Raw genomic sequence first — 22,877 nt, 5'->3', positions numbered from 1 at the left:
ACCTTAACCCTATCAATACGGGCATTAATCTTCGTTTAGTCCACCTTTAATTCTTGCACTGCCTCTTTAATTTGCTCCTTTACAGAAAATATCTCCTGCTTCATTTCAGCTATCCATGAAGTTAAACCAGCTTTTATAACGTTCTCCATCTGGTACCAGATCAGCGAGTAAGGGTTCTCAGCCTCAATCTCAGCTGCCACCTGCAGGCCTGCTTACCATCATCCCGCCACGTGGCCCTCATGTCAAAATCATCTTCACGATTTGGGATACTGGTTTATCCATTTCGTTCTTCTCTCTGGCCACCATCTCATCTACCGATACACCCCAGAGCACTGCTAAAGTCCAAAAGCTGTCTAAGCACACAAGCGGTCACTCACAAGGGCTTGCTCAGGCTACAGATAGACCCTCAGCTGTCCATCTTATCCACTGTCGTCATTTCCCTCTAATTATTATTATTATTATCATCAACCATCACATTCTGAGTCAGGACAAAACCTTTGCACTTTATAATGTGTCCACTTCATCTATCCTTTCTTTTCTGTAGCACGGTCTTGAAAAGATCTCAATTTGAGTTCTACTAAAGTTCATATGTTTTGGTTTGCTATAGGCAGGGCTGGCGTAACGGGAATGCTAATGAAGCTCTGAGGTGAAGTTTAAGGGTGCCGAAAGTCTTCCTCACTGGCCCAGCCTTTGCAGTGGCAGAAACTTGTGCAATTGGTGCTGCAGTTTTGTGCTTCTTCATCTCACTTTGCTGCCAGCACCACAGCAGGCTGTGAGAAAGGTGGGTTGATGCTGGAGCTGGGCTAGGGGGTGAAGAGCGTGGCTAGGAGAAGGGGGTAAATGGTGCTGGGGCCAGGAAAAGCAAAGGTATATATACGAGAGACGCTGAGACAGGCAGAAGGACGGATGCTGGGGTACGGAGATGTAAAGGCGGGATCAGTGACTATTGGAGAAGGAAATAGATGGGCAGATGTTATGTGCAATCCAATCTGTACAAGATATATTTAGCTGGAATGGAGGAAGGAGAGGATAACCACTGATAATTTAGACCTTCTATTCATCACAGAAACCTGGTTCCACAGTCCTACAGACCCAGCCATATTAGAGACATGCCCACCAGAATACAAAATCACCCAAAAATCACTGGACAAGAAATGGAAAAAGAGGAGGCGGAATAGCCATAATCTACAAACCTGAATTCATCATCACAATCACGGGTGAATCCACCTCTCCACAACTCGAATTTGCCTCGATAAGAATCACTCACCCAAACCTACTAGGACACCTTAACGCAATCCTATTCTACAGACCACCAGGAAAATGGCCAGATTCCCAAATGCAACTCATGGACTTCATCTCGAACACATGCATCTCTGCCTCAAACATAATAGGAGACAACCTACACCTTGAAGACGACACCTCTACAGGCACACACGCATAACTTCTCATAATGTAATCCATAACTGAGTTGTAACAAATCGTATTTCCATCATTTACAATGTATTGTAAGCCACACTGAGCCCAGGATATACATGTTCACAGCTCAGCAAGTCTCTCTTCGTATGTCTTGTAACGCAAATCCCATACCATTCGCGTAGCTTTTCTTTGCACCGCTTCAATTCTTTTTACATCCTTAGCAATATACGGCCTCCAAAACTGAACACAATACTCCAGGTGGGGCCTCTCCAACGACTTATACAGGGGCATCAACCCCTCCTTTCTTCTGCTGGTCACACCTCTCTCTATACAGCCTAGCAACCTTCTAGCTACGGTCACCGCCTTGTCACACTGTTTCGTTGCCTTCAGATCCTCAGATACTATCAGCCCAAGATCCCTCTCCCCGTCCGTACATATCAGACTCTCACCGCCTAACACATACGCCTCCCGTGGATTTCTACTCCCTAAGTGCATCACTTTGCATTTCTTCGCATTGAATTCTAATTGCCAAACCTTAGACCATTCTTCTAGCTTCTGCAGAACCTTTTTCAAGTTTTCCAGTCCCTCCCGGGTGGTCCACTCTGTTACAAATCTTAGTATCATCCACAAAAAGGCAAACTTTACCTTCCAACCCTTCAGCAATGTCACCCACAAATATATTGAACAGAATTGGCCCCAGCACCGATCCCTGAGGCACTCCACTACTCAGCCTGCCCTCTTCCGAGCGAATTCCATTAACCACCACTCTCTGGCGTCTGTCCATCAACCATATCAACCAGTTCCTAATCCAGTTCACCACGTCGGGTCCTATCTTCAGCCTGTCAAGTTTATTCAAGAGCCTCCTGTGGGGAACCATGTCAAACGCTTTGCTGAAATCTAAGTAGATTACGTCTATAGCACGTCCATGATTCAATTCTCCGGTCACCCAGTTAAAGAATTCAACGAGATTTGTTTGGCACGATTTACCTTTGTTAAAACCATGTTCTCTCGGATCTTGTAACTTATTGGCTTCCAGGAAATTCACTATCCTTTCCTTCAGCATCGCTTCCACTACTTTTCCAATAACCGAACCGAGGCTTACCAGCCAGTAGTTTCCAGCTTCTTCCCTATCACCACTTTTGTGAAGAGGGACCACATCCGCCGTTCTCCAATCCCACGGAACCTCTCCTGTCTCCAAGGATTTATTAAACAAATCTTTAAGAGGACCCACCAGAACCTCTCTGAGCTCCCTCAATATCCTGTGGTGAATCCCATCCGGTCCCATGGCCTTGTCCACCTTTAGATTTTTAAGTTGTTCATACACACTCTCTTCCGTGAACGGTGCTTTATCTGCTCCATTCTCATATGTACTTTTGCCAGTCAATAGTGAATTTCCTGGAAGCCAATAAGTTGCAAGATCCTAGACAACATGGTTTTACCAAAGGGAAATCGTGTCAAGCGAATCTCATTGAATTCTTGGACTGGGTGACTGGAGAATTGAATCAAGGACGTGCTATAGATATAATCTACTTAGATTTCAGCAAAGTTTTTGACATGGTTCCCCACAGGAGGCTCTTGAATAAACTAGATGGGCTGAAGATAGGACCCAAAGTGGTGAACTGGATTAGGAACTGGTTGACGGACAGACGCCAGAGGGTGGTGGTTAATGGAATTCGCTCAGATGAAGGAAAGGTGAGTAGTGGAGTGCCTCAGGGATCGGTGCTGGGGCCGATTCTGTTCAATATATTTGTGAGTGACATTGCTGAAGGGTTAGAAGGTAAAGTTTGCCTTTTTGCGGACGATACGAAGATTTGTAACAGAGTGGACACCCGGGAGGGAGTGGAAAACTTGAAAAAGGTTCTGCAGAAGCTAGAAGAATGGTCTAAGGTTTGGCAATTAAAATTCAATGCAAAGAAATGCAAAGTGATGCACTTAAAGAGTAGAAATCCACGGGAGACGTTTGTGTTAGGCGGTGAGAGTCTGATATGTGCGGACAGGGAGAGAGATCTTGGGCTGATAGTATCTGAGCATCTGAAGGCAACGAAACAGTGTGACAAGGCGGTGGCCGTAGCGAGAAGGTTGCTAGGCTGTATAGAGAGAGGTGTGACCAGCAGAAGAAAGGAGGTTTTCATCACCCTGTATAAGTCGTTGGTGAGGCCCCACCTGGAGTATTGTGTTCAGTTTTGGAGGCCGTATCTTGGTAAGGGTGTAAAAAGAATTGAAGCGGTGCAAAGAAAAGCTACGAGAATGGTATGGGATTTGCGTTACAAGGTGTACGAGGAGAGACTTGCTGACCTGAACATGTATACCCTGGAGGAAAGGAGAAGCAGGGGTGATATGATACAGACGTTCAAATATTTGAAAGGTATTAATCAGCAAAGGAACCTTTTCCGTAAATGGGAAGACGGTAGAACTAGAGGACATGAAATGAGATTGAAGGGGGGCAGACTTAAGAAAAATGTCAGGAAGAATTTTTTTCACAGAGAGAGTGGTGGATACTTGGAATGCCCTCCCGCGGGAGGTGGTGGAGATGAAAATGGTAACGGAATTCAAACATGCATGGGATAAACATAAAAGAATCCCGTTCAGAAGGAATGGATCCTCAGAAGCTTAGCGGAGATTGGGTGGCAGAGCCGGTGGTGGGAGGCAGGGCTGGTGGTTGGGAGGCGGGGCTAGTGCTGGGCAGACTTCTACAGTCTGTGCCCTGAAAATAGCAGATACAAATCAAGGTCAGGTATACATAAAAAGTAGCACATATGAGTTATCTTGTTGGGCAGAATGGATGGACTGTGCAGGTCTTTCTCTGCCGTCATCTACTATGTTACTTTATTTAGCTCCTGTTTTAAACTAGCAAGCTGAAGACAGATAGGACAAGCCTTATGTCTCCAGATGACTGGCCTTGAAACTAAAGCACCACAATTATTACAGAGAATAAAAGTCATTCTGATTGGTTGAAATGGGTATGAACAGGTGCACTATGATGGGGTTAACAGTCTGCAAGATCGCCTGTGTGTGACTGAGTTTTGGCTTTTCTATATTATGACTGGAAAACCCTGGGGTGGGTGGGACTATAAGTCCCAGTGAGTCAGCCAAGTGCTGTATCAAAACACATTCTCTAGGTATGACCAGAATGCTACAGTCTGATCACAGAATTTTCAGTTGATTTAACTTTCAAATTCCACTAGAATATAACTAGGCAGGGTTAGAAGACAGAGAAGTGCACCACAATACAGATTCACAGGACAAATTAATTAAGCAATAAGCATTAAATTAAGGAGAATATCATATAGCTAAACCTATAGCCCAAAAGTTGAGAAATTAGAATAAGATAATCAGAAATCACTTAGCAGTATTTCGGTTCAGGTCCAGCACATGGAATGCTTAAATGATTTCTTAAATGTCAGAGCTCATCCAGGAAGATACAAATCTGAGGCAATAATGGAAATCTACTAGTAGAAAACAAACATCTATAATTCAGTTCTTTAAATTTTCCATGAGATCAGGACCTTCAAGTAATATGTAAATAAGTTTGAAGATCATGGATTAAACATTGGCTTAAACACATTAAAAAAAACACACACACAACTTAAGATAGCGTATTGTACTGGGGGAACAAACATTTGTTGCCCTAAAGGAATTAAAAAAAAAAAATCTATTGAAGTTCTGTGTACCTTTTGTTACTCTTGGATTGGAGGGATTTGAAACATAGCAGCTCACACAGCTGTGAAGAGGACATCGAAATCCCTTATTGACAAATACAGTAAGTTCATATTTTTTAACACAAGCTTCGTGATAGAATTTTCCACATTGAGATGCAATACAGCGCTTTACTTCTGGCTTCCTCTCTTTACAGACAAAGCATGTGTGAACTCCTAGGAATAAAAAGACAACATTTAAAATATAGATTTGCTACTTTTGTTAAAGCCTATTTTGTTTTTGCATGTCTAACAGTAAGAAACTACTAACAGGTTTAGTTTTAATTATTTTGTGTTGCATAACAATATTAATTTTGTAAGCCAGTTTGTTGTTGGTGACAAATGAAGGTGGGATATATAGTTTTAGAAATAAACACCACTTGTCTCAACCAGTTATATATGTACACAAAGTTTAGACACCCTAGTCAAACTTTTGTCCATTTAGAGATTTACTGACAACAAGCTGACACAACCCTTACGTAGGTCAAAGTTAAAACATGTTATCTTTCTTCAGTTTTTAATATACAATCACTACTTTGCTGAGTTTAACATCTTTGGCAGAATAACAGCTTCCAAGGGTTTCCTGTAACCAGCTAATAGTTTTTATTCCAACAGCAAATATATATTTTCCACTCTTCATTCCAAAACTAACTCAAAAGTATCTACGTCCCCTTGCATACTTGAAATTTCTCTCTAGTTTTTCAACAATATTCACCTTGGGATTGTGAAGGCTGTTCCAAAATCTTCATTTTTCTTTCCTCATGGTTGAACTAAGTATATTTCATATTGTTGTCTTGCTGAAATATGCAACCTCTTTTCAATTTCAATTGCTTTACCAACTATGGAACTTTAATTTCTAAGATACTTGGTATTAGTTCAATCTATTCATCCTTCCACCTGCACAGTGTTTCTTGTGCCACTGACTGCCATACAACTCTAATGCATAATAGATCTACCTTATGCTTAACAGGTGGCGAGGTACTCTTCAAATGCTTCACCCTTTATTTTTCTCCAAATGTATCATGTGAGATTGTGGCTAAGTTGTTCAATATTTGTTTCATCAGGCCAATGAACTTTTCTAAAAAGATTTATGCTTAAAGATTTTCTTTCGTATGCCTAAAATGATGATGAGGTGGTTATAGAAAAGGTCTGCTTCTGGTTAAGTCTCTCATTGTGTAAGCAGTGCTGTACTGTGGACAACTACTTCACTGTTAACTAATTTTGTTTTCAACAGATTGATTACAGTGATCTTTTAAATTGTTTTGTAAATCTGACCTATTTTTGGCTAGCTCTATCAGAGGATTTTCTAGAACTTCCAGATCTTGCCTGAACTTCAACAGACCCATGTAACTTCTATTTCTTAACAATGTTTTTGGTAGTTAAAATTGCTAGCTTAAAGCACCGAAATTTATAGCCATCCCCTGCTTTCTAAGAGTGAATTATCTTCATTTTCAAATGCTGATATCTGGTAAGAGATGCCCCTAATAGCTAATAATAGAAAGAACAACTTGAGATTAGTGTCAGAATATTTATTTGTAGCTGAAGGCCTGAGTCAATCAATATTAGGCCTTATTAAAAACTTTAAAGATAAAATAGTAATCAGCTGCAAGGATGTTATTCACTTAAAAAAATAAAATAAATATAAAAAGATTTTCTTTCAGTTAAAAATAGTCATGTTTAAAACTTACATTAAAGGCAAGAGTAAGGTGATGAAGCAGTTTGAACCATGTAGAGGTTATGCCAGCTTCTTCTTAAGAATTTATCGAAACATACAATTTAACCAGGGGTGCGCAAATTTTTGTACACAATTGTGTACTTCATGGACCCAATTATCACAGTGTAACCAGATTCAAACTTTTCATGTGGCCTCATCTTCAAAAATCATGAGAAAAATAAAGTTCAAGGATGTGCATAGTAAATTCTTCTCATAAAGGATAAGACATCTAATATGTCATGCTTAGCTGTTTTAATAGATGGGTCAAGCGCACTGAAAGTAGATAAATATGGTTAATAAGGCTGCACTGTACTGATCTCTTATTTGCAAAAAGAAAAATTAAAGCAGCTAATATGAGCTGACTATGTGAACACTTTGGGGACAAAATGGATTCGGAAAGACATTTTGCAATTAAGATGACTGAGGAGGTGCTATTTAAGTAAGAGGAATTAAGAGACAAGTTTGCCATTCTATTTATTGATCTTTTAGAGTAATTTATTTAAGGTTTGATATGTGTCCTGGCCCACAGCAACAGTGATATACCAGAGATGATAGCAATGGAAAAATTAGTTCTTACCAGATAATTTTCTTTCCTTTTGTTCCAAAGGATCAGTCCAGACTAATGGGTTATGCCAATCTGCCAGCAGGTGGAGATAAGACAGCACCAATGATCTGTGCTTTAACTGATCCTATGCAGCCAGCCTTATCCAGTATTCGATAGCCAAGCAGTGGTATAAGGAAAACTCTTGTCTCCTTGTATAAGTGAACAAACTGAAGAAAGAAAGCATCATCCAACTTGTGGCTGAGAACAAACAACTCCAAACTATGTACAAGAACACAGTAAATATTCTTTGAGACCAAAGTAAAGAAAATTATCCTGTAAGAACTAATTTTTCCTTCCATCCCAGACTAATGGGATATTAAAAAAAAAATTAATCATTAGAGAGCGTGGGAATGAGAAAGCGCAACGGAGATCACACCAATTCCAAAGGCAGTCTCCACCTTAGCTCCCAAATCCAGTCGATAATGCTTCGAGAAGGTATAACAAGATGCCCATGTAGCAGAGCGACAAAACTCCTCCAAAGATTGCTTGGGACTCTGTGAAGAAGGTACAAAGAGAACAAGTAGAATGAGCCTTAACAGACAAAGCAGCAGACTTCCCTGAGAGTGGAGGAGTGGCCTAGTGGTTAGGGTGGCGGACTTTGGTCCTGGGGAACTGAGGAACTGAGTTTGATTCCACTTCAGGCACAGGCAGCTCCTTGTGACTCTGGGCAAGTCACTTAACCCTCCATTGCCCCATGTAAGCCGCATTGAGCCTGCCATGAGTGGGAAAGCGCGGGGTACAAATGTAACAAAAAAAAAAATACAAAGAAGCAATCGTATCCTTCAACCATCACACCATTGTAGGCTTAGAGGCTTGTAACCCCTTCCTTAGGGCCTGCAAAAAGAATGACAAGATGGTCAGAACGTCTGAAGTCATTGGTATACTGCAAATGGCACATAATGGGTCTTTTCATAGCCAAAAGATGCAAAACAAACATTGTCTGATCCACAATCCTCCCTCTGAAAGGAAGAAAAAGCTCCTGAGGTTAAAACCTGAAACCACCTTTGGAAGAAAGAAAGGTACACAATGTGGACCGACACCCCAGTCTAAGAAAAGCAGAGAAAGTGTCTCTAACATGACAAGGCTTGAAGCTCAGAAATTCTACTCGCCAAGGAAATGGTTACAAAAAAAAAAATTGTCTTCAGCGTAAGGTCCTTAGAGTGACCTTAGAGGTTCAAAAGGAGCACTCTGCAAAGCCCTCAGCATCAAGTTGAAGTACCACAAGGCCTGCGAAGAGGAAGACTGAGATGATTCAACCCCTTAAGAAAACAACCGTATCAAGGTGTGCTGCAATTGAAGAGAGCTGAATGCGACCCTGAAGCATGCCAAGTCTGTCACCTGCACTTTCAGGAAGTTCAGTGCCAAATCCTGCTTCAAACCGTTACGAAGAAAAGACAAAATCTGAGAAAACAAAGCTTGCAGGAGAGAAATGGTCCTCTGCTTTGCCCAACTCTCAATGGTCTGCCAGACTCTAGCATAAGCCATGGGGGTGGACTGCTTCCTCGCCTATAGCAGTGTAGCCACCACAGCCTCCAAATATCCCTTCTTTCGAAGGAGAACCCTTTCAAGAGCCAGCCCTTAAGACCAAAGCAGGAGGGATCCTCCATGAGAATCAGTCCTTGATGCAGAGGACATGCATGAAATCTGCATACCATGGACACATGGGCCAGTCTGGAGCCACCAGACTAACTCACAATAGAGAGCTATACACCTGAAAGTCCTATCATGGGCCACACAGTGGAAAGATGTAAGGAAGGCCCAAAGTTGGCCCTGCCTAAACCAGAGCATCCAAGCCTAAAGATTCCATCTCCCTTCTGTGACTGACAAAGCTGGGGGCAGATGCGCACTGGCCCTGGACGCCATGAGATACAGACGTGGAACCCCCCCCCCCCCCCAAAGGGTGGTGATGAGATTGAATGCCTCCTAGAAGAGCTGCCATTCACCTAGATCGAGCAGCACACTGCACTCTTTGTTCCCCCCTGCCTGTTGACATATGACACGGCCATCACATTGTCCGAGTACACCCTAACTTGCTTGCTCTCGATGAGAGACGCACATGCAAGACCTTTCTTAATTGCCCCGAGTTCCAGTATGTTGATGGATCAAGAGACCTCCACAGCAGACTACAGACCCTGAAATGTGTGATGAAAATAATGTGCTCCCCAACAGGAAAGGCTGGCATCCGACATTATCACACCTAAATTAGAGTGCAGAGGAAAGCCGGCCAGAAGATGCTGAAGCAATAGCCACCAAGCCATGCTGGCTCTGACCTGGACAGTCCAAGGAATCAAAATCCTGTATCCTCTAAAACGAGAGCCCAGCAACTCAGCAGCAATGCCTACAATGGCCTCATGTGGAAACAGGCCCAGGGAATAACATCCAGTCGCTGCCATTGACTCCAGAGCCTGTACATAATCCCAAGCTCTGGTTTCCAGAGGAGACAAAATATGCTGGATCTGGTCCCTGATCTTCACTTGCCAAAGGCGAGGCAGAAAAACTCTCGCCTGAAGAGCGTCAAACTGGATCCTTGAATACTCCAGCAACTAGGTTGGAGTAAGGAGGCTTCTGTCATAGTTCTCGACCCAACCCACAGAGGTCAGAAGGGACACCACAATGTAGATTGCAGCAATGCTGTGTCCTGGTGAGAAGGAGCCTGAATCAGTCAATCGTCCAGATAAGGATGAACCTGAATACCCTCTTTGCGAAGAAAGGCAACCACCATGACCATCACCTTGAAATACATTCTGGGCACTGTTGTGAGACTAAAAGACACAACCTTGAAATGGTAATAGCTGCCAAAAACCGAAAAATGGAGAAACCATCTGTGAGGAGGCCAAATTGGGATATGAAAATAGCCCCCCCCCCCCCCCCAAGGACATCAAATACTTCCCGGACTGGACAGAAGCTATGACTGACCTCAAAGTCTCCATGCGGAAATGTTGTACCCTGAGAGCCTTGTTGACCACACTTGAGGTCTAACACCAGGCAAAAGGAGCTCCCTTTCTTGGGGACCACAAAGTAGATGGCATATCTTCTGGATACCCTCTCACGAGGAGGCACTGGCTGCACCCCTCCCAGACTCAAGAACAACTGCAGAGTGATCTGAAATGTCTAACGTTTGGAAGGAGCCTTGCAAGGGGACCTCCAAGAATAGATCTGTGATAGGGCGACAAAGCTCCAGTTTATAAATGTCCTTTACAATATCTAGAATCCACTGATCTGTGGTGATTTTGGCCTGATCCTTGTCAAAAAAAAAAAAAAAAGGGACGCCCTCCTACCTTGCCCTGTGAGCAATGAACCTACAACCCATCATTGGGATACCGCTAAAAAGGTCACGGGTCTATTATGAGAAGACATGCCCTTTTTGGGGCATCAAAAGGAAGACTAACCCTGTGAAAAGCGAGCCCTCTACACAACAGACTTATCAGGTTTATATCGCCTTGCCTCCCAAATGCGTACCCTAGGAAATCTAAATGGCGCATTAGGCTTATTTTCAGGTAACCGCAGGATCTTAGAATCCTCAAGATCCTTAACCAGCTTCTTCAGGTCCTCCCCAAAAAGCAACTGACCCCTAAAGGAGAGCATAGCCAAGCGAGACTTGGAGGCCACATCCATCGCCCAATATCTCAACCACAGCAATCTCCTTGTGGAGACTGTCATCGCCATCTGCTTAGCACAGAGGCTCAGAGGTCATATAGTGCATCTGCCACATAAACCAAACCTGCCTCGAGAGAAGGCAAAACATCTGGAGGTGCAGATGAAGAAGCAAGTTGCTGCACACAGGATAAAGAAGTTTTGCCTGCATAAGAGGCAGAAACCAATGCCTGAAGGCTAAGCACCACAGCCTGAAAGGCCAGTTTCAGGGCAGCCTTAATCTTGTGATCATGCCCAACATCCTTAAGCACTGTACCTCCTGCACAGTAACTGCAGCCTTTCTTGTGAAAGCAGTGATGGCAAAATTGACCATAGGGAGGCCCAGTTTAATCTCAGATGGCAGAATGGGATAAAGTTTAACCACTGATCTGGCTACCTTGAGACTACAATCCAGAGAATCCTATTGAACCAATATAAGCTCTTGCATGGCCTCAAGAGTGTGGAAAGATTGGGGGGGGGGGGGGTTCTTAGTGCCAGATACAATAGAAGGAACCAGCAAAGCCCCCTGAACCGAAGGAGGGGGTAATACTATGCACCTCCAAGACCTTAGTTATGAGAAGAGGGAGTTCCTCCTTAGCAAATCTGGCTGCAGAGGAATCTCCCTGAGTCCCTGAAACCTCCGCCTCAGACTAAGGCTGAGAATCCAAGTGCTTCGAATGAAGTTATCCTCTGAACCATGAGGAGGAGGAAGGGAAAAACCCTTCAGCTGCCTAAATCTGTCCAACTCTCCTCCTCTTAGACAGGTTTACCTTCTGAGAAGGAAGAGGCTTATCAGCTAGCTGCTGCCTTTAGATGCAGTAACACCAGAAACTCGAGGGGAAAAGGCATGCCAGACAACAAATCTGCCCAAAGCAGAAATAGACCTCAGCTGAGAGGAGAAGAATGCCCCTGAATCAGATGGAGGGAGTGGGGAAGATGCTACTGCAGTATTCTAAATGGTTGCGGCATCATCAAAGTCATAACTGCCACAGGAAAGCCAGCCAAAACTGCCATGTCAGCCTGCACCATTTGCACTGAGCTGAGATCAGACTCTGGGTCTGAAACAAAATATGCCCCTAGCTCCCCAAAAGTGTTCTCCAGCTCCTACACCGGGAACATTGCTTCACATGCTCCAAAACCATCAGGACCCAACAGGTAACACAGAGCAGAAGTCATTGGCGTTGAAAGGTTCAACGTAAATTAGAACAGCCCTCTTTCCTCCTGCAGCATTGCTGAGCTTATTTATTTATTTAGCTTTTTAAAGAAGGCAGGAAACTTAGGAAAAAAAGAGAAAGGCAGGAGTGGGTGGGGGGGCATGGGGTAGAGGAGAGGGACCTGGACCACCAGGTTTACACCCTAGCTTTCCAGCAACTCAACCTCAAGGTACAAAACCTTTCTAGAAGGTCGGACCACCACAGAATCAGTCACAGAGCTGCAAAGGAATACCTATCTGCTGGAGATAGAGAATAAGGGATAAGGCTTGCTGCACAGGACCAGTTAAAGCACAAATCATTGGTGCTCTTTATCTCTGCCTGTTGGCAGATGGGCATAACCCATTAGTCTGAATTGATCCTTTGGTAACATAATAGAAAAAGTATTATAAAGGAAGATAGTACTCAGGTATGAAAGGGAAGAAAGAAGCTAGCTATCAGGAAATGCTGGTTGGAATGAATAGGTTTTTTCCTCAAGAATCTGAAATAGAACCATCTTAGAACATCTTGTAGCTTTTTTATTTAATGTATTTCACAAATGGCCAGCGAGAAAACAAAGCAGGGAGTATGGAGGATAGTATGAGTGACACAAAAAAGTAGCACTAACAGCAAAAATGCGAGGCAGTGCTGTTCTGTGAATTTATTAAAGTGAAAAACAGCAATTTTAAATGTTAGCCACAAGAAAAAGGAAGAAATGGAATAACATAATTAAGAGGTATTAAATGGGAGGATCAGAAGAGCAGAAAGCGGCAATAAATGACAAAACTGCAAAGGAGATGAGTAGGGGAGAAGCTGAAAACCAAGACAGAATTATAGTAAACAGGATAGAAAAACTATATGAAGGGAAAGAATAAAAATTACAAGAGGACCTTATGAGACTGGGAGACTGGGCATCTAAATGGCAGATGACGTTTAATGTGAGCAAGTGCAAAGTGATGCATGTGGGAAAAAGGAACCCGAATTATAGCTACGTCATACAAGGTTCCACGTTAGGAGACACAGACCAAGAAATGGATCTAGGTGTCGTCATTGAGATACGTTGAAACCTTCTGTGTGCTGCTGCGGCTAAGAAGCAAACAGAATGTTAGGTATTAGGAAAGGAATGGAAAACAAAAATGAGGATGTTATAATGCCTTTGTATCGCTCCATGGTGCAACCACAACTCGAATATTGTGTTCAATTCTGGTCGCCGTATCTCAAAAAAGATATAGTGGAATTAGAAAAGGTGCAGAGACGGGCGACGAAAATGATAAAAGGGGATGGGACGACTTCCCTATGAGGAAAGGCTAAAGCGGCTAGAGCTCTTCAGCTTGGAGAAAAGGCGGGAGATATGATAAGAGGTCTATAAAATAATGAGTGGAGTTGAACAGGTAGATGTGAAGCGTTTGTTTATGTGTTCCAAAAATACTAGGACTAAAGGGCATGCGATGAAGCTAAAAAGTAGTAAATTTAAAATGAATCGGAGAAAATGTTTTTTCACTCAATGTGTAATTAAACTCTGGAATTCGTTGCAACAGAATGTGGTAAAGGCAGTTAGCTTAGCAGAGTTTTAAAAAAGTTTGGATGGCTTCCTAAAGGAAAAGTCTACAGAACATTATTAAATTGGACTTGGGGAAAATCCACTATTTCTGGGATAAACAGGATATAAAATTTAAAGTACTTTTTTGGGATCTTGCCAGGTATTTGTGACCTGGTTTGGCCACTGTTGGAAACAGGATGCTGGACTTGATGGACCTTTGGTCTGTCCCAGTATGTCCCATCCCCTTTATCATTTTCGTTGCCCTTCTCTGTACCTTTTCTAATTCCACTATACCTTGAGATGTGGTGACCAGAACTGCACACAGTATTCAAGGTGCAGTCGCACCATGGGGCAGTACAAATACATAACATTCTCAGTTTTGTTTTCCATTCTTTTCCTAATAATTCCTAGCAATCTATTTGCTTTCTTAGCTGCTGCAGCACACTGAGCAGAGGGTTTCAATGTATCATCAATGATAACACCTAGATCCTTTTCCTGGGCAGTGACTGCTAATATGGAACCTTGCATCAAGTAACCATGGTTTAGGTTCCTCTTTCCCACATGCATCACTTTGCACGTGCTCACATTAAAAGTCATCTGCCATTTGGATGCTCAATTTCCCTGTCTTGTAAGATCCTCTTGCAATTTTTCACAATACTCTTGCGATTTAATAACTTTGTGTCATCAGGAGATACCTCACTAGGTATTCCCATTTCTAGATCATTTATAAATATGTTAAAAAATTAGCAGTCCCAGCACAGACCCATGCAAAACCCCACTATCTACCCTTCTGCATTGAGAATGCTGACCATTTAAACCTACTCTCTGTTTTCTACCTTCTAACCAGTTTTTAATCCATTATAGGACATTGCCTCCTACCCCATGACTTTCTGATTTCCTCAGGAATCTTTCATAAAGTACTTTGTCAAATGCTTTTTAAAAATGCAGATACACAATATCGACCAGCTAACCTTTATCCACATGCTTATTCACCCCTTCAAAGAAATGTAGTAGACTGATGAGAGAAGATTTCCCTTGACTAAATCCATGTTGGCTTTGTCTCATTAATCCATGCTTATGTATATGCTCTGTAATTTTGTTCTTTATAATAGTCTCTACCATTTTGCCCGGCCCGATTTCAGGCTCTACAATGCTGTTATTTCTGTACATATTTCTGATAATGCCAAATCAATACACAGTCCAACTTAATTTCAATAGTGGGGAGGAGGGGGCATTCAAAAATATGCCAAATATCACCCAATACTAAAAACTGAATTACCACAACAGCATACCATATAATAGTCTTCTGGACCTCAGTAGCAACTTTTTTCCACTGGGACCACTCAATTCGTGGTTTGTCTGCTTGCAGAAGAGCCTGAACTAGAAGTTGAGGACCGTACCCCGGTGCAGCCAAAGGCTAAAGATGACACATATTGGTAGTAGGTCCATCAGAAAAATTAAGATAAGTGGCATTCAGCATAAATATAAAATTTAAAAGAAAGAATTAAAAAAAAAACTTAAGTTTCATATTACAATGAAGGAGTTGTAAATGGTAATCAATAAACAGTGACCAAAAAGGAAGCAGGGAAACCACGGATTGATTCGTCCGTGTGAAAAAAGTTGCCACTGAGGTCCAGAAGATTATTATATGGTATGGTGTTATGATAAAAGTTTTTAGTGTTGGGTGATATATGGCGTATTTCTGATACTCTATCACGTTAACACTATTATTAGGTTTCAATTTGCCATTTCCAAGTTTACGTTATTGATTTTATTTGTACTTATATTTGATCATTTTATTATTGTTATGGTTTAACATTTTCAGTTTTATGTTAAACTGTGCCTGCTGTACACCACCTTGGGTAAATTGCATCATAAAAATGGTTAATAAATCCCAATAATAAAAATAAATAAATCACTACAGACTAGGACTACTTCGAGAATGATGGCAGAAAAAGCGATGTTCGAAGACAGCAAACACATATTCTCACATTTGTGACATCAAACATAAAACCCAGTGCAGACACTGTGAAGTGCACTGTCACTTTAAAACTTTGAGGCACTGTCCCCACCACGCATGCGTGACCAGCAGTATAATATGAAAGCTAAGAAGACAACTCCATGGGGAAGTGGGAGGGATGTAAGAATCTCTCCAAGGACAAGCACACAATATTCTCACATGTGGGACTCACTAGCTCACAAATACAATAATGAACTTGAGAACCAAGGAGAAAACCAAGGAGAAAGTGAGCCTGGTGGAAAAAAAGGTGCTGGAAGGCAGAGTTGGCATTCAAGCAGTAAAAAGATTTTGCAAGACTGCTTGACCAAACAGGCTATCCCACCTAGAATGATGCTCCAGACAGTAATCAGAAGTGACAGAAGACCACCTTGCAAATTTCTTCAATGGAAGCAGAGCGGAAATCTAAAATTTATAGACCGCACTAGTCCCAGCATGAGGTTCAAGGCTGTTTACAAAAGAAAGAAGACTCACCTCTAATCTAATAAATACAGGAAGAGCATTCCAAATAGTGAGTGCTCAAAAAGAAAACAAAGCCTCAAAGTAACTTTTTAATCGGATGCCATTGAACGAAGGAAGTTTAAATAAAAAGCTATCATGCATCTAAAGAGGAAAAATAAAAATAAAAAACATTTGTATAAGCATTTTGAAAGTATTACCATGCAATACCTGAAATATTATACAAAGGGATTTAAAAGCTATACATGCATTGAGCGGAAGCCAACGAAGTTTGTTAACATAATGAGACAGTCATTTTTTCAATCGAAAAATTAAACATACTGCCGTGTTCTGAATTGCAATTTTTACAGACGTTTTACATTTAATACTGTATAGAGAATTACAATAATACAGATGAGACATCATCAACATCTGCACTAATACTTGGAAAATGAGATTTAAAAAAAAAAAAAAAAAATACCCTAAGCAGCCGCAATGGTTTCATATGAAAAAAACTTTCTTTTCCATAAATTCTTAATCTGAGACTCATAAGTAAGAAAGGAATCAAGTATAACTCTTAACCCATTAGTGCTCAATGTTCCCATGTTCCCATATGGATTATTATGGGAACATTGGGCAAAAATGGGTTAAGATTCTTGACGCTCTCCACCTTTAAAACATTCACCTCCTGCCAAAGGAATGGTCTTTAGAGAACTAGCAAACCTCTGAAGCTTGGTTTTAGTCAGGTTTAGTTTAAGCATATTTTCCAAGGCTCAATGCTGAATTTTAACTATACAACAGAATCTTCAAAGAAGAGCATGTTGTACCAACAGCAAAATTTCATCAGCATAAGATAATAGATGAGCTCCATCAATAAAAGAAAGAGAACCTAAAGAACTCATTAAAAGATTGTATAGCACAGGTGACAGTAGAGAGCCTTGAGGCACACCACAGTATGAGTGCCAACTATTAGATGAAACACCTCCTCTCAAAACCAATAGGAACGATTTCCCAGGAATTCACTAAACCACTTTAAAACAGGACCCATCAAGTCAATTTCATTTAACTTCATCATTAGTAGTCCATGATCCACAGAATCAAATGCCATGACTCTGAAACTGTGAGCGGTGACACAACCATGAAGGGTTAAGCCCAGCCAGAGCATACGAGTAGGAAATACAGTCAACCAGCCAAGTTGGGATAGTACCTTTGCTGATGGGAATCCCTAATCTGTTAGGGAGGACATTCTATGAGGTTTTGTATGCTCCAGATAATATGCTACAGCACGCTTGCAGTCTAAGTATGCAGTGCTGCTTCTCTAGGATGAGTGTGGCTTAGGGAAGAAGACAGGAAGTACAAACTGATTGGGGTGGAACTCTTGATACTACTTTACGGAGAAATTTGAAGTTGGTTCAGAGAACAACCATGTCATGGTAGAATCTGGTGTAAAGTGGGTCAGCCAGGACTTGAAGTTCGTTTACTCTTCCGGCTATTAAGAACACCTTCTTATATGTGAGGAACTTCAGACAACAGGAATGAAGTGGTTCAAATGAAGGTTTCACGAAAGCTGTGAAATTGACATCAAGATCCCATGTCACTTCAGGTGGTTTGGTATGAAATAAACTAGGGCCACAGGCCAGTTAAAATTTTTAATCGCAATTAGTTCTACGATTAGTTGGGGCATAGCCAGCTGGTTCATGGAGGGGGGGGGGGGGGGGAGAATAGGGATGGACTGGAGGGCATCCACCCCCCCCCCACCATTACATGATATCATACATTTGCTCATGAAGAAGCCAAAGCCAGTAGAAAAAAATCCACTGACAAAGCGTCGCCCTTCCTCCTTGTGATGCCTAAGGAGTGAGAGTCAGCAGGGCCTCCAGCTGCTGATGCTGGAAATCCCCGAGCATGCTCACTTCAAGCATGAACTGAGAATGCTTGGGGAGTGCAAGCATTGATGGATTGAGGCATCCTGCTGACTTCCTCGCTCCTGAGGCAGTACAAGGAGGAAGGGGGTGACTCAGGCAGTAAATTTCTTAGGCTGGCGCGCCATCAGCTACCCCACCAGCCATTGAAAACGTACTATAGCTTTGGAGGGGGCCTTCACCTATTGTCTCTCTCATGTGCCTTCACCCATTCTCTCTCTCGCCATGTGCCCTCTTGTGACGTCTCCTATTATCTCTCTCTCTCCATGTGTCCCCGTATGCCTTCACCCATACTATGTGCCCCCCCATGCTTCAACCCTCTCTCTCCATTTTGTGAAGACTCGAGGAGCCCAAGCCGAACAACAAGACTTTGTATTGATAATGCATAGTCCCACAGTGGAAGCGCAGGAACTTTCTGTGCACAGTGATAACAGGTATGTGAGTGTATGCCTACTTCAGATCTAGACAGCAAATCCAGTCATTGTGTTATGTCATGGAAAGAAGTGATCCCAGGTAAACCATGCAAATGTTGAGTAGGATTTGTTTAAATTTCACAACTTGAGAATTGTTCTTACTACCCAGGTCTTTTTTGGTATGAAAAAGTAGCTGGAGTAAAACCTACGACCCCTTTCCAGCACAGGAACTGATTCTATTGCACTCTGCTGGAAGAGTGTAGAGAGCTCCTCTTAATGTACTATCGTCTGGAGGGAGTTTAAATGAAATTCTCTCAGTGGAGGGTTGGGAGGTCTTTTTTCCCCAGTACAGAGCATAATCATGCTGGATGATACGTAGTACTCAACTCTGTTGAAGAGGATCAGTCTGCCTCCCACTGGTAGGTTGTTTGGCATGGACAACTGGACAGTGACAATGATCTCTAATGAATCAAAAAATGGGTTGCTGTTTAGACAAAGAAGGGGTCTTTGTTTTGGGTCCGCGTTGCTTCCACGGACGTGAGTGTTGGGGTATAGTCCTCTGAAGTGAAAAAGGAGTGGGAGAACAACGACACTTAGACGTATAGTAATTTGCGTGCTCAAATCCTGCCACAAATCTTCTAGAAGAGGCGGCATAAGGCCTGGATACAGTTTTAATAGTATCTGTATGTTTTTTAATTAGGTCGGCCACTTCCTCAACCTTGTCACCAAATAATTTGTCTCCACAAGGGACATCTGCTGGACGCTCCTGGACAGCAGATTCGAGGTTGGAAACTCTCAGGAAAGACGTCACAATGCTACAACTAAGGCGGAAATGTGAGAAGAGACATCAAAGGCCTGCCTTGCTAGATACTTATGACCATCTATAAGTTTCCTTAGAAGTTTGAGGAACTCAGCCTTTTCAGGAGGAAGGACGTCTGCAAAGGAGAGAGTACTCTGTATTAGAGACTTCAAATAAATTGTCAAATAAAGCTGATAAAATAATATGTGGTTGTCTAGCATAGAGGTTTGAAATGTTCTCCTGCCAAAATTGTCTAATGTTCTAGAGCAGAAGCATTAGATCTCGCACTGCAAGTATGCTTCAAAGCAAATTCCATAACTAAGAAAATGATGGGGTAACTGTATTTTTTTCAAACCCAACATATTTCTGTTTCCTGTACATTGTATCAATTTTCTTTGGAGCAACTTGAATTGTTAGTGGAGTCCCCAGGTTTTAATCAAATTATTCCTCATAATTGTATGAGGTGGAACACAGTGATTCCCTCTCTAGGAGAAGAGTCATAACTCAGAACCACAAAGAGCTCTGAACAAGGTTCTTCCTCTGTCTTCAATTTGAAAGGCATGGCTTGCGCCACCTCACACACAAGGCCAGGAAAGGATATACTTTCTGGAGGAAACTTACGTCTCTCAGGCAATGGAGAAGAGTCAGATGGAATGCAAAAGGACTCCTCAGCTGAGAAGTCCTGTAGGTCCTGCTCCGTCTCTCAGAAGTCAGAGTCTGACTCTTCAAAGTACTGTTCTTGGGAAGTACGTGGAAGTGCGTGTTGACTGAGCATCAGATCTGTGTCGAAGTACGTTGAGGCAGATAAGTCTCTAAGGCTGGAGAAAGTTCTTCTGCCGATGTCGATGCATGTGTTGGTTAGGTTCGTGGTGTCCCCAATGGCTGGTGCTGAACTGGTGTGCAGGACCTCTCCTGTGACTGTCTCTCCGATGTACCTACGGGCTTAGGCTGGAGCAAGTACCCTGTAAGCCTGAATAGTCTGCGGTATGCAGTAGACCAAAGAGCTCCTCTTTGAGCATTGCCTAGATTTTCTCCTTTAGAGTAGGAGTCAGTACCTACTGAGACTGCAATATGGAGGCAGCTTGTTCAGGTGTAGGAGATCAAGGACCTCAAAGGCTCTCGATGAGAAATAAGCTGTAGCGAAGGAGAAAGGTCACTACAGCATGGACGCTTCCCATCCATCGAGGATGCTGGTAGATTACCTGTAGGGAAAATGATGGCAATGCTTAAGTTTTTTACACTGCAGGTCCCTCGATGCACAAGGCACCAACAAGGATGTGGAGTTATTACACAGTCATGGTACTGAATCCAATGTTGGACACTCTCGATGTTATGTCGGTGCAGCTGATGTTGATGCTGAGCATGTTCCACGCATCCAGTACAAAATCCCTTGCCATGCTCAATGCAGAACCACAAGGTTTTTCATGCTGGACTCTGCGGGCTTTAAGTGTCCTTGTTTGCATGCACAAAAGCCACACTGTATGTCTCAGTGCTCCTGACCCAAGCACTGAACACACCAGTTATGGAGGTCTGTGCCTGAAATAATCCTACTGCATCGAGTACACTTTTTAAAGCCACTCGGCACCCTCGCTGACATGAAGGGAAAAACGGCCAACACAAGGTCAAAAGGCTCCATTGCACAGGGAGTTAGGGTAGGTCCATAACCAAAAATGGTTGATGCTTTTCAGCCAAAAGAAGGGTTCTGAGGCCTCAAAGGCTGAAAATAGAAAAATGAAAAAATAATTGAGAAGTGATTAGAAAATCAACCACTCTACTCCATGGAAAACGCTAGACTGCTGGTACTGCACCCGTGTATGCACCATAGGATCACTGCCTCAAAGCTGCAATGTGACAGTGCACTATGGCAGTGTTCATACAGGGCTCTGTGGATGACATCACCCACTAATGAGAATACAATGCCTGACCGTCCTCTGAGAAACCACCTTATTCACATGGTAGAAAATGATACATACCTGTAGCAGGTGTTCTCCGAGGACAGCAGGCTGATTGTTCTTACGACTGGGTTGACGTCCATGGCAGCCCCTCAAACCGGAGTAAAAATCTCGCGGGAGGTCCCGCATGCAGGGCACGCCCACCACGCATGCGCGGCCGTCTTCCCGCTTGTGTGCAACTGTTCCCGCTCAGTTGAATGACAAGCAAAGAAATGAGGAAAAAACGCAACTCCAAAGGGGAGGAGGGAGGGTAGGTGAGAACAATCAGCCTGCTGTCCTCGGAGAACACCTGATACAGGTATGTATCATTCGCTTTCTCAGAGGACAAGCAGGCTGCTTGTTCTCACAACTGGGGTATCCCTAGCTCTCAGGCTCACTCAAAACAAGAAACCAGATCAATTGAACCTCGTAACGGCGAAGGCATAACAGAAATTGACCTACGAAGAACAACTGACAGTGCAGCCTGATCAGAATAAAATCGAGTCCTAGAGGGTGGAGTTGGATTCAAACCCCAAACAGATTCTGCAGCACTGACTGCCCGAACCGACTGTCGCGCCGGGTATCCTGCTGGAGGCAGTAATGCGATGTGAATGTGTGGATCGATGACCACCTCGCAGCCTTGCAAATCTCTTCAATAGTGGCTGACTTCAAGTGGGCCACCGACGCTGCCATGGCTCTAACACTATGAGCCGTGACATGACCCTCAAGAGCCAGCCTAGCCTGGGCGTAAGTGAAGGAAATGCAATCTGCTAGCCAATTGGCGATGGTGCATTTCCCGACAGCGACCCCCCTCCTATTGGGGTCGAAAGAAACAAAGAATTGGGCGGACTGTCTGTGGGGCTGCGTCCGCTCCAGATAGAAGGCCAACGCTCGCATGCAGTCCAATGTGTGCAACTGACGTTCAGCAGGGCGGTATGCGGTCTTGGAAAGAATGTTGGCAAGACAATTGACTGGTTAAGATGGAACTCCGACACCACCGTTGGCAGGAACTTAGGCTGAGTGCGTAGGACTACTCTGTTATGATGAAATTTAGTATACGGAGCATGGGCTACCAGGGCTTGAAGCTCACTGACTCTACGAGAATTGATGTTTATTTAAGGATGGAAGGTTACAAATGTAAACATATGATAAAATACAATAAAAATTTAAAGTAAAAAAAAAATCAACCTATGTATCCAGCTTCTCCTACATAAGCACGCAACTATGGAACACACTACCAAACGTCATGAAAACAATGCACGACCTAACAAACTTCCGGAAATCATTAAAAACCAATTTGTTCAAGAATGCATACCCTAACGATCCAACCTAAATGCCTGAACCCTGCAACACAATGAAACTAATACTAGAACTGGAAAAAACTTAACTCTTCCTCTTTGATTATCTAATGTGTTCTATCAATCATTAACTTTAACACAATACCACTCCTTATCTGTAATACCGGAATGGGCGATCTCCATCACGGTACAATGTAAGCCACATTGAGCCTGCAAATAGCTGGTAAAATGTGGGATACAAATGCAATAAATAAATAAATCTAGTAA

General features: G+C 42.7%; 1 protein-coding gene across 1 annotated transcript in view; it reads right to left on the bottom strand.

The window, feature by feature from the left end:
• NSD2 (nuclear receptor binding SET domain protein 2) overlaps positions 1 to 22,877 on the bottom strand; it is a 505,993-nt gene that overhangs the window by 200,933 nt on the left and 282,183 nt on the right. The window contains exon 13 of the mRNA XM_030191106.1: positions 5,088 to 5,288. Coding sequence (XP_030046966.1) covers positions 5,088 to 5,288 — 201 coding nt within the window. The remainder of the gene's footprint in view (positions 1 to 5,087; positions 5,289 to 22,877) is intronic.

Source organism: Microcaecilia unicolor, chromosome 2 (assembly GCF_901765095.1).
Source record: "Microcaecilia unicolor chromosome 2, aMicUni1.1, whole genome shotgun sequence".
NCBI classification, from domain to species: domain Eukaryota; kingdom Metazoa; phylum Chordata; class Amphibia; order Gymnophiona; family Siphonopidae; genus Microcaecilia; species Microcaecilia unicolor.
Note: the sequence above shows the minus strand (reverse complement) of the source record. Positions and strands in the feature narration are given on the sequence as shown.